The 22,240-nt window shown below is 45.5% G+C and overlaps 1 protein-coding gene across 4 annotated transcripts in view; it reads right to left on the reverse strand.

Annotated features, from left to right (window-relative positions):
- Positions 1-22,240, reverse strand: part of Gab1 (GRB2 associated binding protein 1) — a 112,779-nt gene that overhangs the window by 10,254 nt on the left and 80,285 nt on the right. For 2 of the 4 annotated variants that reach the window (XM_057753953.1, XM_057753951.1), the window contains exons 3-7: positions 16,136-16,364; positions 11,156-11,757; positions 7,578-7,663; positions 7,120-7,420; positions 479-568 (exon numbers count right to left, since the gene is read on the reverse strand). In XM_057753953.1, the coding sequence (XP_057609936.1) occupies positions 479-568; positions 7,120-7,420; positions 7,578-7,663; positions 11,156-11,757; positions 16,136-16,364 (1,308 nt within the window). The remainder of the gene's footprint in view (positions 1-478; positions 569-7,119; positions 7,421-7,577; positions 7,664-11,155; positions 11,758-16,135; positions 16,365-22,240) is intronic. The other 2 variants (XM_057753954.1, XM_057753952.1) reach the window with 1 other exon arrangement.

Raw genomic sequence — 22,240 nt, forward strand, 5'->3', positions numbered from 1 at the left:
GAATGAAGGTGATTTTTCTTCAAGTTCCCTTTATTTATTTTTATTTTACATAGAAAGGTGAACAAGAGTTCAGCTGTCAATTTCTAAGTTATGCCATGGTAAAAACACTGAAACTACATTTTATTCTATTTCAGAACAGAAAACGCATACATATACAAAGACAGGAGACAACTGGGGCTTCACAGCAGCCCATAAGCAAAGGTGAAACAGCTTGCTGCCGCCTAGAAAGTTAAGGGATACCGCAGAGACAAGGCTGACTATAGCTGACATGGAATCAAATGGTCCCAACGCTGCCTCTGCCCATCAGAACAAAGAGACTCACTGTGCATCACTGCATTCTCTTAAGAGACAGCACACTGGGAAGCAGCTTGCAACAGCAGTACTACTAAAGCTCCCCTTTCCCTTTCCCTTCTTTCTTCTGAATCAAAAAAAAAGTATAAAAATAAATAGATTCCCAATGCCCCAATTAGGTACATACCCTTTCTTCTTGTAGCAAAGTCAGCTATGGTTTGTGAATCAGTTCGCTCTAAACCATGGGGTTTGGGTCTTAAAATTTTAGGACTCTGACCTAATTGGTAAAAAGAAAACTCTCTTATTATAATGTTATTTTTAAATTTGAAAATGGATTCTGTTAAAAAAAAAAGGCACGGAGCCATGTGCAAAAGTGTGACTTAATAAAAGCACAAACAAAAACCTATTAGTGAAAACCATTCCAGTCTCGCTATACACAATTCATGATCGGTACAATGAAATGGAGGAAGCTGCATGCTAGGGCGTGACAGGCACGGGGAGGGGGATAGAGAGGGCCAGGAAAGGGACAACCAGCTGCTTAGCCTTCTTTTCTTGAGGACAAGGAGGAAGACCGTGTGCCATGTTAGCATTTCTTCTAACATGTCCTAGAGAACTAGACAAGGCAAGAGGCTAAATCAACGTGACAAGCGGCTTCCTTTGGCTTCCCGCTGCTCAGGGATGCAACCTTTACTGTGTTCCTCTACAGAGAACCAGGCGGCTTATCCACTCAAGTTCAGTATGTTCTCCAGGTCAGCTTGCGATCTCACAGCTCTCTGGAATCCACGGTCACCCACGGTGTCAGTCTACTCAAATGAAGCAGAGAGTGCCCAAGACTGTTCTTAGACGTACAGCTGTTACAACTCTGAGTAAATACAGATGTGGACATCATCTGTCTGAACACCACAGACTGCTGGCACATGGAGGTTCTAGTATATCCAAACTGCTGTTGGTGTTACCTGCGGCGTGTTGTTCACCCGGAGGCTGTCAGAAGAGCCAACGGTAGTTTTACTTTGTTCCTGAATTGTTCACCTCAGTATTCTCTAAACCCTTGTTCAAGACAGGGTCTCCCTAAATAGCCCTGAAACTCATTATGTAAATAACAACTAGACTTGACCTCACGGAGGTCTGCCTGCCCCTGTCTCCTGATGCTGGAATTAACAAAAGGCAATGAGCCACAACGCCAAGCTGTACTCTCCAAATGTTATCTGGTTAAACAATGGCTGCTGTCTTGCTCTGGTTTCTCACATTTCTGTAGCTCCATACTTCAACTACAACTGCTGTCCAGTACTTAATGGGTCACACCATCAAGTCAACAGCCTTAGCAGGACCAACACAGGGGCTCAAAACCTCAGAGCTGTGTGAGAAGCCTGGCTCCTTCGAGCAGCTGCATCCGGACTAAACATGTTAGGGAAGAGAGAACTACTAAATGAGAGGCATTAAAACAGAAGGAACAGGTCACCAGGTGGATGAGAGCCTCGGGAAGCACGATGGCCCTTACCGACCAACAGCAGACATGTACTGAGGACTTCCGGTAGCCAGCGATGACCTGAGCGCACCTAACCCTCTCCAAGCTCCCAAGTGAAGGTCAGATTAGAACAAATGCTCAAATCGTCACTGAGGAATGAGGGGTTGCTAAGAGTCACAAGGACGGCGGCAGTACCAGCAGAATTGGAACTCTGAGTGCAGGTTGAGGGTTCACTTTCTCATCTCCATGGGCTTATTGCCGCCTGGAGCCCTTATCATGGCTATTCTACTTGCATAGTGGGTCCTCTCAACTGTGTTTATACTACCGCATAGATACTGCCTTCACAATGAGGAGAACTCTGGTTTGTTACGTAAATAAAATAAAACCAGGCACCAGGGAGACAGTCCAATCAGTACCAGGCTGTGCAAGCTCCAGAACCTCATCTCTAGCACTCAAGGGGGCCCCAGGCAGAGTGCTGTACCCCTGCAACCTCAGTGTTGAGGAGTGGGGGTGGTGGGAAGGGGGGCTACACAAGGGGATCCCCGGAGGTCACTGGACAGTCAGGCCAGCTGAATCAAGAAGCATGGAGGTACGGGGTGAGAGTGGGGTGGTGGGGATCCCTGTGTGGGTTTGGGGGTGAGAGAGTAGGGTGGTGGGGATCCCCAGAGGTCGCTGGGCAGCCTGGCAAGCTAGGCCAGCTGAATCAGGAAGCTCGGGGTTCAGTGAGAGACCCTGGCTTCAACAATGAAGTGGGTCTCATTGAGAAAAACACCCCACGCTGACTCTGGCCTCCGTACACTACATGAATAGAGGTGGGGGAAAACAAAGATTGTTATCAGAAAACATTTGCCTCTCAGAGTCAGTGTGTTCAGCGCAGTTCCGCAGGCCACACTTTCTTCAAACACACATGTGCAGTTCCTTTTGAAAAGTCCTGCGTACTAATGGTATCCTCGGAGGTAGTTCCTACACAAACTCAGTGCTACACGAGAACGTTCTAAATTAGTTTATAATAACATAGCTACATTATTAATCTTCTAAAGTTATGCTATTATTTCCAGTGGCCACCCCCAAAATGAAGGCTGAAGAAAAGTAACTCCCAAGATCACTCTCTTGGCTGATTTCAGCAGGTACCTGAGGCAGAGTTGTGAAAGAAAACATCTGTGCTTGTGTGAACAGTGTAAGGAGGAGTGTAATAATGCAAGAGCGACAATTATTACACAGGGAAAACTGTCTCCTGCTAGTGAGGCTCTGCTGTAAGAACAGAGTCCACACTTATTCCTCTTTAGCCATGACAAGTACTATCCCCAGTCTGATTTAGGATTAACTCCTCTTTATTAACATTAGAGAAGGGGCTGAAGAGATGGATCAGGGAATTCAGCACTGGTTGCTCTCGCAGAGGACCGGGTTCCATTCCTAGCATCTACATGGTAGCTCAGAGGACTGGGTTGGATTCCTAGCATCCACATTAGCAAAACAAAGGCTTCACAGCTGCCCCAGTTGTTCTGCTCTGCACTTCTGGCGACTTCTCTGCTTCTCTGGCACCTCTTAACAATACGATTAAAGCGCTCCTTATTCAATGCATGTAACATGTGGCTCAAAGAAACACCCCAGAAAAGGACAGTGACCACTGAGCTACCCCGAAGGCCACACACTAGGTGTCTGCCCTTCTGCAGCTTCAATCAGTCGGGAGCATCTGGAAAACTGGCCAGTAGCACACACTATGACAGCTGACGTCTAGAACTGGGGCATAAACAAGACTACACTGTCACTTGTTTGTCACAGACTCTTCCAAAGAAAGCAACTGCAAAAAGCCAGTTGGTTGAGGCTCTAAGAGGAACTGAGTGAGTTTCTCACGAGTTAGTTAATAAGAGATGCTGACATAACAGCTCAATCATTTATCTGGTGGTAACGAACTAGCAGCTAAAATTCTCACCTGTTGCTATGAACAGTGAGAAGACTCTCATGGCCAAACGAGACACGCGCTCCCAGTGCACATGGTCAGGAATAAACTTAGTTGTGAGGTCGCAATTTCAGCTTTTATTTTGTCTTCTTTAGTGTTTTGAGACTGCTTGAAACTTAGAAAGATCTGCCTGTGTCTGCCCCATGAGCTAGACCCATCTGGCTGGAATCGGGTTTGTTGTTGTTGTTTGGAGACAGGGTTTCTCACTGTAGCCCTAGCTGTCCTGGAACTCACTCTGTAGACCAGGCTGGCCTCAATTTTACAGAGATCCCCCTGTCTCTGCTGGAATTAAAGGAGTGTGCCACCACTGCCCAGTAATTTCTTTCATCTGTAGTTACATGCATGTCAGGGGAGATACGTGTATATGTGAGTTGGGTGCCCTTGGAAGCTAGAAAAGGGTTTGGATCCCTGGAAGTTGTAGGGAGAGCTTCTGGATATGGGTGCTGGGAACTGAATTTTGGTCCTTTTCAAGAGCTATCTTTCCAACGCCATCATTTTTTAAAATGTTATCATCATCATCATCATCATCATTTGTTTTACTTTAGCCTGGGTTTCTCATTGTAGCCCTGGCTGTTCTGGGATTTCACTCTGTACACTAGGCTGGCCTCCAACTCAGAGATCTGCCTGCCTCCTAAATTCTGGGACTAAAGGCGTTCACACCACCACCAGGCTTAGAATCTGGGTTTTAAATGGTGCTTTTCTTTTTAAAGATTTATTTATTTTATTATGTATACAGTGTTCTGCCTGCAGGTATGTCTGCACGCCAGAAGAGGGCACCAGATTTCATTACAGACTGTTGTGAGTTACCATGTCATTGCTGGGAATTGAACTCAGGGCCTCTGTAAGAGCAGGCAGTGCTCTTATCTCTGGGCCATCTCTCTAGCTCCTAAACTGAACTTTTCTTAACAGTTAGACCTTCCCAGGGTGAGCTGACAAAGTATCCCTTGTGCAGTAAAAACTTTCCTAGGCCTCCTCTAGGAATCCTACTGATTGGGATTAAGGTTACAAGAGCACAAAAGAAAAACAAAACCCCCTTTACCGATACTATGATTTCGATAACTTCTTTAATATTTTGCTAAAACTGTCCCTGGATGTTGCCCTGGCCGCTCTTTCTCAGCTCGTCATGTATCTAAGCAAATATGTCAAAATAATTTGGTCAACGAAATCAGGGTGTAGTGCTGGGAGTGGGGTCAGGACCTTCACACACTGGCTACACACCCAGCTCTCTCCTGTCTCAAGGTTGGCTAACTTTTATAAGAATGACAGCCTCCAGAAGCGTTCCAAACTTACTTTGTTCTATTCTATGGTAAAGTCACTTCAGGTTGATATAAAAACCCGAGGCACTCAATGTCCTGGGTATTAGAGAGGTTGGTCCTTCCCCTTTGTTCAGGGGGAGGTATAACTGTCCAAATATGTAGTTAGTGAGATAGTATATGCCACAGTATGAAACAGACCTAAGACACTACATAACAATACAGGACATACCAGCAATGTCAGATTTAGAACCTCTGCCTTCCCTCTCCACCCCACCTCCACATTTATATGGAGCCAAAAGCTAACACAACTCCTAGGCTGAGATTGCCGCCAGCATGAACTAACCACAGGAAAATAACACGCTGGTTTAATGTTTTAAAAAGGATCTCAATAGCTGGTGTCTACAGTTCATGGACTGATCTTTCAGTGACCTGTGGCCCAATTATGAATCTCTTCATGTTCACTTACACTTCATGCCAAGAAGAAAACTATCAGTGGGATTTTTAATCGAGTTAAAGACAAAGGCAAAGAAAACAGAGAAAAAGCCTGCGGCACTTGGACCCTTTCTAAACAACTCCAGATCGTGATCAGGAAGGATGGGTAACTGGGAGGCAATGGGTGATACCCACAGTGGGCCTTTGCCAACAGCAGACGTGAAAAGACAACCTGGACCACTCCAACGATCTCTAACCAATCTGAAGTCTGTAATGATGGCGGAGGCAATTAGAAGCAGATGCGGGCAGGGTAGGGGCATAGAAGGGATTCAGAACTGAGCCCACAGAGAGGTGCTGCAGGCCAAAGCTCGTGAAAGCAGAACCCAGTCAAGGCAGAGAGCATAGGGAGGGAAAGAGAAATAAGAGACCAGAGTGGACGGAGAGACGGCCACAAGACAAGCACACGAGGTGAAGGCCACAGACTGCCGTACAATTTCAGCATAAATACATTTATATTATGTAAGATTAAACCAGAGCCTTTAGTTTGAAATTGTCTTTCTCAGCCTCGACTTCCCACAACTACAACATAATTAGTGTGAGTGATTAAAGCCCTGGTTAGCAAGAAATTTGCATAAACATGACATGTTCTGAAAAAGTTATACTTGGCACATGGCTTTTCAAATGACTTTAACTCCCCTGCAAGGAGCCAGGAGCCCGTCACGCTACATAGACTCTAACTTCAGTTGCTTATGAAGCCTAAGGCAGGCAAGTGGTGTGCTGAGAACAGTGGGTTGTATTTAAAAGGCTTATTCTAAATTTGCTTTGTTTTGTTTTTGAGACAGAGTCTTAATATACAGCTCTGGTTGACCCGGAACTTCGTAGACCAGGCTGGCTTTGGATCACAGAAATTCACCCGCCCCCCAAGCACTGGGATGAAAAGAATTGGTCATCATGTCTGGTTTGCACCCAAGTTTTTAAAACTTGAGGAGACATTACCCAAAGGGGCTGAGAAGTTTCCTCTGAAGAAGAGGACCAGGCCTAACGCGCTCCGCTGCTTTGGAACCCAATCTTCCTTAGGAATTCCAGACTAACAGTTACTGGAGCTTCTGCTCATCCCGGAGCCAAAGCAGACTTTTTTTGTTTTTAAAGTTATGATGTGGGAAAAGATTATACAGACATCATCACTATTGTTAAATAATCAATCAAGTGTGTTATAATGTACCTTTAATTTGATATTATGTAAAAGAGCAAGGGAAGGTCATATCTACTGCTAGGTTTGGCTTGCAATTCTTTAAAAAAGCAAAAGGGCTGGCATACATTAACAAGAATAAGAAAAAAACAATCAAGAGGCTATGCACATAAACCCCTAGATTTCAGACCACTCTTGACAGGTATGATAGTCACACGCCACTGCATGGGGACAGTCAGGCAGGAATCAGATGTCCCACCTACATGCTTTGGAAAAAACAATCCAGATTCTCCTAGTGGTGGCCCGTTGCTGCCATCGCTCTGGATATTCTAGCTTGTAACCTCTACTCTAGATTGAGGAGACCTGGAAATCCCATTCATTCACAAATAGCGGGATTTCTGTACTTAAGGACCCAGGTTGTATTACGACTTCAGACTGTCCCCCGTGAGCTCCGTGTTTAGGTATGGTTACAGGCAGCCCTAACTGCACCCCACCCTTACCCTTCTACTTGCCACATTCCCCTTACCTTTTCTGTCCGGCTTGAGGTTCCTATCCACTGGGGGTGGTTCACAGTCAGCAACAGGAACTGGCCTCCTGGGAGGGGTCTTTGGGCTGGACCTGAAGCCCAAATGAGCGGGAGGAGGGACTTGCATCCCAAATGAAGAAAAGTCGAAGGTCCCAGGGGTCATTGGCACGTAATTTGGTTCCTGAGTTGGCTCTGTAAAGCTGCTGGATTGTCGTGGTGGCGAGTTGGGGTTCATGGGGACATAGTTTTCATCCGGCTCTTCGCCTGAGACACCACCCACTGTCAACACAGTTTTGCTTTTCTAAAACACACATACATTTCTCTTAATAAGCAAAGCCACTGTTGCACATGAAGACACAGTTATCACATCTGCCCATAAGGGGTTAGTTTCATTTCACGGTCTCAGAGTCTTGGGTACTAAGTATGAAGATTCAGACAGTGCCACCATCAATACTTACAGACTGGCTATGGAAGCCTTCCAGGGAACTAGATCTATCACTTGGAAAGGTTCGTGGAATATCATAGCAGTCTTGAGAAACAGCATCTGGAATTAAGAAAATAACCTGTCAGCTTTGGTTTCCACTTCTCCAGTCTGCTGGTGTTCCACTCTTCATGCTTGTCCATGCATGCATCCTTCACCCTCGAAGGGTCACTCGTCAGACAGGCTCTGGAACTCGCACATCAAACAAACACTGAGATGCTTGCCAATATCACGACCTGACTGACAGCAACCGAATGTCCAAGCCTGGCATGAGAAAAGTTATCTAAAGATGGAGAAAAGAAATGGTATCCATTTTGAGCCATCTGGAGCCTAACATTTCACTGACATAGCTAGGCTATACAGCCTCTTTGGAAAGAGAGTTAGAAGGCCATGTGTGCTGGGTCATACCTACAACCCCAGCACTGAGGAAGCAGAGGCAGGAGATCGGCAGTTCAGGTCATTCTCAGGTACACATGGAAGAAAGGAAGGGAGGGAGGGAAGAATGACAGGGAGGGAGGGGGGGAAGAAGGGAGAATGGCAGGAAGGGAGGAAGAAGGAGAAAGCAGAAATTTGAAATTGGCATTGGAAGACTGAACACATACTGATAAAAGTAATTCTATGGTATATTGATTTTTTGGATTTTTTGCAACAGTTAGAAAACTACCACAAAACACAGAAATGCTAACGCACAGTTCTCAGGGCCTGTGTACCTACATCAGTGTTTTTTAACTTTATAATTTAAAAAATCTTAGAGAAACAATGATTGTAGCACAAAACCAGATAGGTAGATCAATGAGCTAAGAAGGCCCAGATATAACCCCAGGCAGCTACAGCCCCCCTGATGGTTTTTTACAATGATGCTAAAAATACACACAAGAGGGCTGGAGAGATGGCTCAGAGGTTAGGAGCATTGCCTGTTCTTCCAAAGGTCCTGAGTTCAATTCCCAGCAACCACATGGTGGCTCACAACCATCTGTAATGAGATCTGGTGCAGAATACAATATATATAATAAATAAATAAATTAATTAAAAAAAACATCTTTGCTTTAAAAAAAATACACACAAGAAAACATAGTCTCTTCAACAAAGAGTGCTGGGGAAACTGGATATCCACCTGCAGAATAATGATACTAGATCCCAGTAGCTTATCCTGCAAAACTCACCTCCCAGTATGTCAAAGGCCTTACTATAAGACCTGAAACTCTGAAGATGCTGGAGGAAAAAGAGGAGGAAAGATTGCTGGTGTGCCCGGAGGTAAGGACACTAAGTCCCCTGAACCAGCAAGTGACAAATGAGACCGCAGGAGATCAAGATGCTTCTGTAGAGCAAAGGGAGAAGCAGATGAGTAAAGAGATGGCCTAGAGAGTGGGAGAAAGTCTTTGCCAGCTACACAACTGACAGAGGACTCATTCCAAGAATAAACTCAAAAACAAACAAACCAACAAGAACAAAAGACCTAGCCCAGCAGTTCTCAACCTGGGGGGGGGGTCTCCATTGATCCCTTTAAGGGAGTCTGCTAAGACCATCAGAAAACACGGATACTTGTACTATGATCCGTACCAGTTGCAAGATTACAATTATGAAGTAGCATCGAAGTTAATTTTATGCTTGCTGTGGGGGGGGGCGGTGTCACACAACATGAGGAACTGTATTAAATGGTGGCAAGATTAGGAAGGCTGAGGGCCACTCACCTAGTCAATAAATGAGCTAATTAAAGGAAGATCCAGTACACAAAGAATGGGATACAAATGGCCGTTAACATACAAATCCTGTTTAGCCTCACTAGCTGTCAAAGAAATGCAAATTAAAACTACACTGAGATTCCTCCTTACCCCAGTCAGAATGTTGGTCATTAAACAAAAACAAACAAAAAGCAACTAACAAGTGCTGGTAAGGATGAGGACAAAAGAGGGCTTAAAAATGTTGACTGCTCTTGGAACTGGAGAGGGAGGAGAAGAGGAGTGGGGGGAGGGGGAGAGGGGCGGGAGGAGGGGGAGTGAAATGGGAGGCGGGGAGGAGGTGGAAAAATTTTTTTTCAATAAAAAAAATGTTGCTGGTGGGAACTTAACTAGAGCAGCTACAGTGGAAGCCAGTATGGAAGTTTCCGAAGAACAGAAGTCAGTCAAACTACAGGTACTGCGTGGGGCAGCTACACCACTCCTCAGCATTTAGAGCGATGCATCCAAGACCTACAGCCCTGCTCACAACAGCCAGGCTAGGCGTCCACCAGCAGGGGAATGGACAGGAAAGTGTAACACACACACACACACACACACACACACGGCACTCCAGCCATGAAGAAGTTGGCTCGGCAAATAAAGCCCTCGCTGCTAAGCCTGAGGACCTGAGTTATTCTCTTGGACCTCCATGGTAGAAGGAGAGAACTGGCTCCTGAATGTTGTCCTCTGCCCTCCTACACATCATAAATGAATAAACAAAGGCAAAAACAAACCCAAATCTGAATGAACATGTCCGAATATGGATGCAACTTGAGATCATTATATTAGAGAATTATACAAATCTCATAAAAACAAACATGTTTTATGGTCACTAGATTTTATATTGACATACAAAATTGTACTTAACATGACAGCAAAAACAAAACTCTCTAGGAGATCAAGGGAACCAACAGGAACAGGGAGAAGGGAGGAAAGAAAGGTAAGGGACATGAGGACAATATGCTCAACACACAGCATTCAACTGTACCAAAACTTACTCTTGGAGAATAAGCCAGACATAGTCCCCACTCCCAAAGTCTCCAGTTTGTGTTCACAAGCCCTACAAGACGGAATAAGACAAGCACCCCACAGTCAGTCAGCAAAGATGGACAGAGAGGACACTCAGTGCTCTAAAGACTGAAAAGCAGGAACAGCATAATGGTTTGATTTGAACAGTGTCATTTCCTATGAAGTCAAAAACATAAAAACTGCGATAGAGGAGGGAAGGGGGAAAACCCAAGAGATCTGACACAGAAGGGGCCATGATGGCACATGGTCACAGGCAAGAACATAGCCAGGACTACTTCAGTTCAGATAGCCCCCTTCTGCAGAAGTCCCAGAAGGTAGGAGGCATATGGCCATGCATTTCCAGGCATTAGATGATCCAGGTCTTTTCTAACTGAGCAGGCAGGCAGGCAGGCAGGCAGGCAGGCATACAGACAGACACACTTTTCAGGGAAGTACTGACTCTGACATCATGGCTATATGTATGGGGGCCAGGGCTACAGAAGAGAGATAAATACCCTTTAACACCATACTACACAAAAAGGAGCAATTACCGAGGAAAATGGGTTTTCCTGCATGTACATGTATGTATCTGAATGAACGTGGTATACATGCACATGTGCATGTGTGCCTTCACAATGAGTGGAGATGAGGGGATGTCAGGTGTCCTCCTGAACCACTCTTGCCAGGGTTACACACTTGAGCGGGCATTGGGATCCGAGCTTAGGCCTCTATGCTTGAGCAGTAAAGGCTTTGACCTATTGAGCCATGTCTCTAGCCCCTCAGAAAACCAGGCTTGACCCCTAACAGAGGAGAACCTGCTGGAGCTGACCTTTCCGTAGCTTGTTCAAATCCACGGTGGAAATGGCATTACTTCGGGATGGTGGCAAGCCCGCTGCAGGAATACAGTAACTGCTGTCAGTGTCTGAAGCTGTGCGTGGGGCGCCACACGTTTCCACAGGAGACCGGTCGTGAGCTAGAAGTGGCTTTGGTGGCCGAGGTGGGGGGATATCAGGAATGGCGTCCAGCTTTGATGACTGTCCCAAGGTGCCTTCTGGAAATGTCCGTGGAATCTGGTAAGTGTTCCCAGGTGTGGGCGGAATGTCATAACTGATAGATACGTGTCTCATCTGAGCTTCCACACTCGAAGCCCCAGACAGGGTATTAAAGACGTACAGCTCTCCGTCTGCTTCAGTGCTTGACGGAGACTCCTTTGGTAACACGTCATGGGAATAACTTCTGGGCAGGTTATAGAGGCTGGAGTCTACAGAGACGGATGGAGCTCGGGATGGCGGGCAGTCATACAGCATTTGCTGCTGAAAAAAGCCGTTCATTCCGTGTTTGCTCTGGGAGGAAGCAGGGGTCTTATGGGAAGGGACGTTGTCATTGCAGTCTGTCTCGGAAGGGGTTGGCTTTGCAGAGTCAGCGTGGGTTCTGGATACAATTGGGAATGTCAAAAATAAAACAGAGTCAGGATAGACAGATTTGGTTGGACATACCTACTATAGCTCAGCAAATGATGTATGTTTTTCTGTTAGACTAGGTTTGTTTTTGTTTTTTTTTTTGTGTGTGTGTGTGATCCATAAGATTCAGGAAGCATAAATGTTCTTTAGTTGCATATAATTATAAACCAACAAAACCACCACTACCAAACTGCCAGAAGCGTTCTCAATAATTCCCATCTTGTACTTGCCCATGCCCATTTGCACCAAGGAAACACACACACACATACACACACACCTCAGCACTGATCAGACACCACAGAACCCCAAACAGACACAAGGAAAGCATTTTCTACTAAGAACATGCAAAAACAAACAAACAAACAAACAAACAAACCCCGGCGCCCATCCAGATTACAAAGTTCATCAATCGCTCTTTAATTTTGACAAACTGTTCTGCAAACCCAAAAACCAAGTGGGAACTTCAGAGGACTTCCAAGGGGCCAACAGGCTTCTCTCTTTGGAGACACTCAGCCCACACTATTAAAAGGAACGAAATACATGGTACAGGGTTAACTAACTCCTAACAATCATAGGAAATCTCATTTGAGATAGTCCTGCTTTGGATATATTTCCAGTACCTGCAAAAAAGATTAATTATTAGCCGGGCGGTGGTGGCGCATGCCTTTAATCCCAGCACTTGGGAAGCAGAGGCAGGAGGATCTCTGTGAGTTCGAGGCCAGCCTGGTCTACAAGAGCTAGTTCCAAGACAGGAACCAAAAGCTACAGAGAAACCCTGTCTTGAAAATCCAAAAAAAAAAAAAGATTAATTATTGTTATTTCTAAACTTATGGATGTGTATATGCGCACATAGGCGGGTACCCAAGGAGGCCACAGAAAAATCAACACCCAGGAACCGGAGTCACAGGTGTCTGTGAACTGCCTAAGTAGGTGCTGGGAACAGAACTTGGGTCCTCTTCTAGAGCTGAACCCGCTCTTCACCAGTGAGCCACCTCTACAGTTACACCTGGCTCTGTGTCACATCTGCCCTGGGTCCCCTCCCACTCTGGGGCAGAGACGTCACACTACACTAGACTACTTACCTTCTCTCTAGCTTTGTCCCGCAGGACCTTTGCTCAGAGGCTAGCATCTCCCTCAGTCTCTACTAAGAAATGGCCACCAAAGCTGCGCGCACTGCACTGGAAGATTCTCTCTCGCCCCTTCACCTTCTCCACGGAATGGGGACAGCTCTCATCTTCTCATCGAACTCCGAGTCCCCTATTTTCCAAGTCCTATCCTGTATGATGTACTATCCATATCCTGCTCACATGGCCCAGTGCAAACTGCATTTCCTTTACAAACTAGCTGTCCTTGGCTGTCGTGGACAAAAGTGACTCCACTCGGACTCTTTAGCTTCAGTATCCTCGAAGCTTGATTTCCTGAAACCCCTACCACCAGTCAAGCCTTGAGTTTGAGTCCTCCCTCCCTCTTATCTGTCCCCTGCTCTGTTTCCACTCTACTCCAAGTTCAGACAAATCTCTGTGACACCCTCAGCACAGAACCTTCCCCTTCCAATCTGCCCACTTGAGCTAACACCAATATTTTCAAAGCATCGTTTTTACAGTATTCATTTAATTAGAGAAAATTGTATAGATTGCTAGAGGTTGTTTGACTCTAAGGCCAAAGACCAGCTCAGAGTATCAAGGCTCCCAGTAATACTTAACGATATTTGTGCATGCGTGCGTGTGTGTATGTGTGTGTGTGTGTGTGTGTGTGTGTGAGAGAGAGAGAGAGAGAGAGAGAGAGAGAGAGAGAGAGAATGTGTGTGTGTCAGGGGCTGTTGACAAATTTGCAGAGCTGGGTCCTTCCTTACATCTCCACATAGGTTCTGAGAATTGAACACAAGATGTCCGGCTTGTGTGGTAACTGAACTATCTTACTGACTGCCTTTTTTTCTTTAATCTTGAAAACAATGTTCAAACTATTCTTGTAGAATTCCTCAAGTGCCCATGCAAGCTGTAAAATACGTACCTCCTTCAGTCTGCATGTGGGATCTCAAAGCGTGAGGAAAGCTTCTGGATCCCGCCAGCCTAACTCTCGTGGTGGGAAAGAATACCTACTGAGTTATCTCCAATACTAGAATAGGATAGGGCACTGTATAGCTAGTATGGAGTAAAAAAACCAGAGAAGGCTGGCAGGATGGCTCGGTGGGTATAGGCCTTTACCATCAAGCCTGAGATTTCCCTGGAACCTACACAGTGGAGGAGAAAAGCAACTCCTTTCTGATTTGTCTTCTGCTGTGCACACAAGCGCTGTGGTATGGGTGACCGCCCCACCACATACACACACATATAAATAAACAAACATTAAAAGACAACAAAACCCCACCAACCTAGACGGATATTTCAGCCTAAGAGCCTGGAGAGAGGCTTCCTTGAGGAACGTGTGTATCAGCTAAGTCCCAGCAGGTAGAAAGAGCGTGTGTGACCAGTGCCACCTATGTCTGAATCTGTAAGTGCTTCCCACTCACTCTCTGGCTTCTTCACAAGGTTCACTTGAGAGCTCCCAGGGCGACTGCATCTCAGTGTCCTGTGGAATCAGTTTGTATCTTCACAGCAACTAACGTAATAGTGGGCATGGGTGGGCAGTTCAGAAATGTTTGTTATTTAACTGTCACTCTGATAAAGTATCTTACACAGACATTTCTAGAACAATTTCTCCAGGAGCAGTAAAGGTGTTGTGCCAGTGATGAATGAGAACGCGGTCACAAAAAGAAAATGCACTAATCACTGCCTCACTTAAGATCAGTTGGCTTCTTAGAAACAACAAACCACCCAAAAGTAACGGTGAGTCTCCATAAGGCAAAGTCTCCGTTAGTGGCACAGGGACAAGTCACAAGTGTGCAGCCTCCAGCCTTCACAGCAAACAAGCACAGTTGAGTTAGAACTGGGCACTAGTAACTACTGTTGGTTTACACAGCTTTCTTGCTCTTACAGGTAAAATTCCATTATAACAAACAGAACCATCTGCAGAATGTTCCCACGCTCCTCCCGCTATCCCCGGGAATGTTTCACAGAAGCTTTTTCTGGGGGGGGGGGTTGAGCTCTACATTCTTTTGGTTTGCTTGTTTGTTTTCAAGACAGGGTTTCTCTGTGTAGTCCTGGCTGTCCTGGAACTCATTCTGTAGACCAGGCTGGCCTCGAACTCAGAGATCCACCTGCCTCTGCCTCCTGAGTGTTGGGATTTAAGGCATCTGCCACTACACTCTACAGGTTCTACATAACAAGTATTCTCCCAAATACTATTCTAATCAACAATCACTTTCTTAACACTGAGAAAAGAAACGCTTTTGTTATAAAGACAATAGAGCTTAAACTCCTCAGCACACGGGTTTATAAACATCCTGTGTGCGCTATGCAGGTCACTGGTCACTTTTGTCCTGGGAATCAATGCACCAGCTGGCAGTGCTGTCACCGATGGTCACAGGCTATTAGCAGCAGACACTGGCCTGTTACTGATCTTCCGTTTTCCTGTTGCTTCTTCAGATAGTGAAATAACTGTGCTCTGACCTCCTCTGCCGCTTTATGCCTTCTAACTTCCCCAAAAGCCAAAGATGACCAACTTAAAATATCTTTGGGATTATAGAACGGGATATGTGTGTGGAGGGGGTGATGACCCCCATACCAAGCATTGGGGAAAGGCTTTTTGGACCCTCTGGGTCAGTCATACACTCCATAGATTTCTACTCAAAAACCCGTAAAATCAAGGCTTGGGGGTCAGCACTGCTCCGTGTCTGGAGAAAAAGCTTTGAAAGGGTCACAGCTTTCAGTAGTCTATCTGATTTCATGAAACATCATTGCCCCCCAGTTCACCTAGCCTCTAGGATTTGCCATATTGGGATTTTACCTGCACGATTAGTTTCTCACACAGATCCAAAATTACAGCACACTCACTGCAATGGGATCGATTTGCTTTCAAATTCTTCCAGTAGGAGGTACTCCTCTCCTTCTTCAGAAACAAAAGATGACCCTTGTCTGGTTTATAATCACATAAGAAATGGAGCAAGATCACCATTCACAAGTCAGTGACATCTGTCAAGCAAGTAACAAAAACTGCGAGACTCTTTCCAAAGAGCCTTGTAGGTACACTGTGATCGGCCATGATGGCAGAAACGGTTTTATCAACAAGAGACCTCCCAGATAACGGAAAACATTAACAAACCTATAATACAAACCTGCAGTGTAAGCCTACTGAGATGGTTTCATGTAAGCTAGGCTTTTAAATTCTATACACACACGTGTACATATGTGTACATGCATGCACCCACTCACACACACTCACACACACACATGATGGCATGTATCATGTACCTGGTGGGTTCAGGCTTCTTGCTCTGACAGTTGATCAACAAGAGGTAGTCCTGGGGGTCATCCTGGAGTCCTAGAGTGTCTGGGTGTGGCGGGAGGCTGATGAGCTGGTAAGAAGGAGGTAGTGCTGCTGAGGAAGAGGCTTCCAGCTGGGCGGAGGCTGGTGCTGTATTCAGAGGGAAAGGTGACTCAACTGGTGCTTGCGAGGAGCTGCCAAGGGGCTTCACGGGATCTGCAATAAAGTTTAATTTTCTTCAATCTATCTCAGTTTAAGGCTTTGTTCATGTTGTTAGACTAAACAGTTTTGAAGATAAACTCTTTTAATGCACGAAACCAGAATAAATGGTACGTGTTGGTTAAAACTACACTACCCAAGGCCACAGGCAGCACGTGTTCAATGCTAGCTATTCTGAAGGCTGATGTGGAAAACTTCTCACACTCAGGAGGTCAAGGCCAATCTGGACAAAAGAACAAGATGGCACCTCAGAACAAAGCAGCAAACACCATTTACTTAGCCACATTTATGCGCTGTTTGATTCTTGTCAGAGATGTCTGAAGGACAACCTTCCCTTTATCCCGGGGCCCTAAAGAAGTCTCAGTTGGGGCTGAGGAGATGCTCCGTTAGTTGGTAAAGTGCCTGCCATGCAAGCAGGAGGCCTGACTTGAGATCCCCGAAACACGCACGTAAAGCCAAGCAGACCCCTAAAGCTCATTGGCCACCTAGTCTAACCCTCTTGAGCTTCGAGCAGAGTGACAGACTTTGACTCAAAATGAAAGGAGATACAGAAAGACATGATACCAACCTCTGGCATCCACACACATGTGAACATGCATGTACACACGTCTACATACCCTCCTTATGAGACTACGGTAATGGAACTCTAAACTATACTTAGTCTTGAAACTTACATTTAAAATAAAAATGTTCTATGATCTTAGCAGGACACATTTTTAATGCTAATTTAATTTACTGTGCACAGGTATTTTGCTTGCACATATGTCTGTGCACTGTAACTACATGCATGCTTGGTGCCCTTGGAGGGCACAAGAGGGTATTGGGTGCTCTGGAAGTAGAGTTACAGATGGTCACAAGCTACCATGTAGACACCAGGAATGGAACCTGTGGCCTTTGCAAGAACAGCCAGTACTCCAAACCACTGAGCCATCTCTCCAGTCAAGAGACAGGCATCTTGTTTGTTTTGTGATTCCCCATCCCCCATGCCGAGGAAGTGTTTTCTAGGTCAAGCCAGTCTGGCAAGGACAGCTTTGATGGCCACAATGCTGATGGACACTCCTGGGTCTGCTCTCTAGGCTATACCCAGGGTGCTGCTCATTCTTTCCTTTCTACTTCTCCCGTGGCTTGGGGAAAATCTGTCTAATTCAGAGGCTAGTGAAGATGAACTCTTCATTGTCAGCATCAGAGCCTCTGCCCTGGGCTCCAGCATCCCAGGCAGTTTGCAGAATATTCAGGAAAAGACAGTCAGTGAGCAAAGAAGCAATTCACACATCCCTTAATCATGTTCCAAAGTGATAAATGAAAACTGTGCAGAAGGATATGACTGGAAAATAAGTTGAGTAAGTTGTATGTCTAGAAATAAAACCCTCTGCAGTTTCTGACATGACAAAGTACAATTTTAAGGGCCCTGGCAGATGGCAAGGCCATCAATAGCCAAGGAAAAGGCAATACTCAGATGTGAATGAAGGAACAGAAAGGAGAAGGCTGAGGGAAAGTCAGGCTTTAAAAAAGGAAATATGCAAAACATGCTAAAGGGTTACTGTGCCATCAGCTCTGACTGAGCACAGTCATTTAACCTGACGACCTGAGTTCCGCCTCCACGACTCCCTGGTGCTCTGGCTTCTGCTCTGTGATGTGCATGTGTGCACACGTGTGCACACACACAGATAAACACTCACACACAAATAAATGATGTCAATTAAGATTTTTGAACTGTGCCTAAATCCTCTCTAACTTAAGATTTCCGTCAGAGTCAAATGGACCCCAAAAGACTGCTGTTGGACCTTATAGGCTGTGACTTCAGCCACTTCTGGGCCACAAGCCCCATGGCCTAGACCACTCTGCTCTCTGTCTTGTTTGGATTTCTGATCTTCTCCTCTCTCTAGGTATCTTCCTAAGAACAAACAGTGGTTCAAAGTCTGCATTCCCATGTAAAATCATTTCCCATGTCTCAACTCAGAATGCACCAAGAGTATGATTAACACCTTTAAGGCCTAACAAGCCCCTGGAGCAAACACCTAATTGGAATTTCCTTAGAAAGCTAATAGGCACCTCTAAGACGAGACCTTCCAGCAAGTCTTCAGCACAGAACGGGAGATTATCATTCGAGTAGATCCACAAAGAATAAACTGGCTCACATGACCCCCTCGCCCTATGTGTTGGTTTTTACTATTTAGAAGCATCATGTATGATATATATATAATAAAAATTTAGTGTCCCAGTGAGATGGTTCAATAGGTAGAGGCATTTGCTGCCAAGCTTGATGACCTTAAGTCTGTCCCCAGGACCCACATGATGGAAGGAGATGATCCTGCAGGTTATCTGTGACCCAGTAGGACCCACGTGATGGAAGGAGATGATTCTGCAGGTTATCTGTGACCCAGTAGGACCCACGTGATGGAAGGAGACTCCTGCAGGTTATCTGTGACCCAGTAGTCACTGCCAGCGAAGCAAACTGCAGCTTCCACAGACTTGATCCACCAAGCAGGATTCTGAACCACTCACTTCACAACTTGTTTTCTGTTTCAAGTACAAAATGCCTCTTCACTTTGCAAGCCTCTATTTACCACAGATTTCAAAGCCTTCTTGGAGCCTTTTAATCCATAGGAGATGTTGACAAATGCTGCCGTTCTTATTCAGCGACCTGAAAGTCCACTGTGGGGTGGTGTAGATGTTTATGAGGTGGGGCTATCTCTAGATAAAGGATTCCCTGGTGGAATGTGAATGCTGAAATTCTTAATCTGAGCTAGAACGTTTTAGCACACTTATGTGTTTATATGTGTGCAGATAAACACATATAAAACCTTGAAGCAATGCATTGACAACCTATGATTACACAGTAGTAATAATAGATAATGCTTGAATAAAAATGGTAAGAAGAGAGCTGGGCGTGGCAGTACACACCTTAAATTCCAGTACCCGGGAGGCAGAGCTGGGCGTGGCAGCACACACCTTAAATTCCAGTACCCGGGAGGCAGAGGCAGGAGAATCTGAGTTTGAGAGCTGTGACAAAAGAAAAAATAAAGACTGAAAAGAAAAAAATGTTTCTTTTTACTGGGTCTGGAGAGAAGGATTACTGGTTAAGAGCACTGGTTGCTCTTCCAGAAGACCTGGGTTCAATTCCCAGCACCCACATGGTGGGTCACACCTGCCTGGAACTCCAGTTCTGAGGACCTAATACCATCTTCTGATTTCTACAGGCACCAGGCGGGCGAGTGGCACACAGACATAATGTGTAAGAGGGTTTGCACGTATTACATGTTCTTGATTAAAAAATACTGCTTTATTGAAAGGTTGCCACCCTCGATCCACCACTCCAAACCCTTCCCTTTTCACATCTGAGAAAAGATTTTCTATGTCTACGTAGCCAAGAAGGACCTTAAACTTCTGGTCCTCCTGCCCCCACCTCTCAAATACTGGGATTTACAGGCATGCATCATCATGCTGGGCTTATGCTGTGTGAAGGATCAAACCCAGAGCTTTGTACCGGCTAGGCAAACGCTCTACCTCCTCAGTCTGTGTATGTTTCTCTTAAATGCCAGTGTATCTCGCTTACTAACGGGAAGAATACCAAACTGAGAACTGCATCTTTAAAACTGAACTACTATGGTCTGGATGCTTTGAGTAAAGCAGTCCTGGCGACTTTCTAAGTGCACGCCCTAAAATTAGCCCAGAGGTTTTGTTCGATGTCGGAGGTTCCTGCAGCCCCCGCTGGTCCTCCCAGCGCTTATTTAGCAGAGTTAACAGCTTCCACCTTGGTGTGCCCAAACAAAAAAAGTCAATCTACACATTTCCAAGAAAAACAAAACAAGCCGGAGTCAGTCTATCCTCAAATCCACTAAAGAAAGCCTCCATGGGAGCCACACACAGCTCATTGCGCTAGGACTGAAAAACAGGACAGCCGGCCAGCATTCTCCGTGTTCAATAAGAGCAGCGGTCACCTGGGGCAGCGGAAATAACACAGTAATGATATTTTGAGGGGTTCCTGGAATCAGAACATAGGTCAGCTTTTTCCCTTCCTTTTGTTTTCAGGGGAAAATAAGCTATTCTCACAGGGAACAGGAGCCATTGCTGTCCGGGCCGTCTATTTCTTCCCACATCTGCATTGAAACTCAACAGAAGAAAAGCATCCTGAGGTATCAGTCAACGTTTGAGCAAAGAACCGTGCATATCCAGCCTTCGAATGGAGAAAACAGGGCTTAGGGACAGACCCAAGAAAGGCAAAAGTACCTGTTACTGTTTGGGGATTAGTTATGAGGTATGGTTGGAAACCGTGGGCATAGAAGAGGGCCCTGGTTTAATATACAGCACCCACATGGCAGCTGACAACTGTCTGTAACTCCAGTCCTAGGGGACCCAACACCCTCTTCTGTCCTCCACAGGCACCAGGCAGAATGTGGTGCAGAATAATATACGCAGGAGAAATGCCTGCAATTCAAATGCCCGCAATTCAAAACAAAACAAAACCCACTGTCTCCAATTTCAGTTCCAAGGGACCTGCTGCCCTCTCCTGGCCTCTGCTGGTACTGCACATACATGCTGGCAGATCATCTAAATACATACAATGAAAAATAAAATTTAAGCCAGGTGGTGATGGTGCACGCCTTTAATCCTAGCACTTGGGAGGCAGAGGCAGGCGGATCTCTGCGAGTTTATAGGCCAGCCTGGTCTAGAGTTCCAGGACAGTCAGGAGTGTCAAAGAGAAACCCTGTCTCAAAAAACCAAAATAAATAAAAATAAATAATTGAATAAATTTAGGCAGGCACACGTGCACATGCGCACGCACATACACACACACACACACAGAGAGAGAGAGAGAGAGAGAGAGATTTTATTAAAAATGGTAGCAAACCTAACGGAGAACACAGACATCCAGTCCTGATCACACTAGCTAAGCGCGGCCACAAAGCTCTTCTCTGTTAGGATTGGATACAGAGCTTCAGATTCAGTGAAGTTATGCACTACAAATGTATGAGGATGTAGAACACTGGTTTTTAAAGCATGTTCCGCAGCTTTCCACCACATACTGAAAAGTAGAATTACAGAGTACATTGCTCTTTCTGGCTCGCTAACATGACGTAATAACCGGTCACCCTTCTATAGAGTTAAGAAACTCAGCTTATACATCAACACAGCACATCAAGACTATCGGCTGTTTGGGGCCGACAGGTAGAAGGAAGCTGTGAGAACATGAACTAACAGCATCTAAGATGTAATTCCCACCCTGCTTCAGGCGCTGTAGAAGGATCGGGGACACTGAAACCTAGGGACCCATGGAAAGAACAAGTCAGGGCTCTGATGAGCAGTGCTGCTCTGGCAAACGCTCAGAGCACACAGCCCACATCTGAACAATGAATTCCTAAGCAGCTCACGCTCTTCTGTCTTTCACGTGTGGCTGCGAAGACCAGTCAGCCTGAATGTATTGCTAACTGTTTCTAAAGACTTCAGCGTTCCGCCACTGGAAAGGCAGCTTCAGGTTCTATCCCTAAAAATACCCTCGTCAAGCCAGTGTGTAAGCAAAAGCTGACAGGATTCTGACCAACCAATCCTGACATCTAAAAATCAAGGAAAATGTTCCATTAAATATTTAAAAGACCACTCCGCACATTTATCACAGAGCATTTAAAACGTGTCTTTTTCAGGAAAGTAGGAAGGGCACACCTGAAGGGGGAGAGGTCAAAAGGTCAAAGGGGGCAAATGGAGGTGATGGGATATTTAAGACACAAAGCCCAAGGGGACCCACTTGTGGCAAGGAAGGAGATAAGGCAGAGGTGAAGGTGGGAGGGGCCAATGATCATGGGCGGAGCAATAAGAAACAAAGCATAATAACGCATATGCATGTCACGTCCTATGACGCATGGGGCGTATTTTTT

Source organism: Chionomys nivalis, chromosome 21 (assembly GCF_950005125.1).
Source record: "Chionomys nivalis chromosome 21, mChiNiv1.1, whole genome shotgun sequence".
NCBI lineage: Eukaryota > Metazoa > Chordata > Mammalia > Rodentia > Cricetidae > Chionomys > Chionomys nivalis.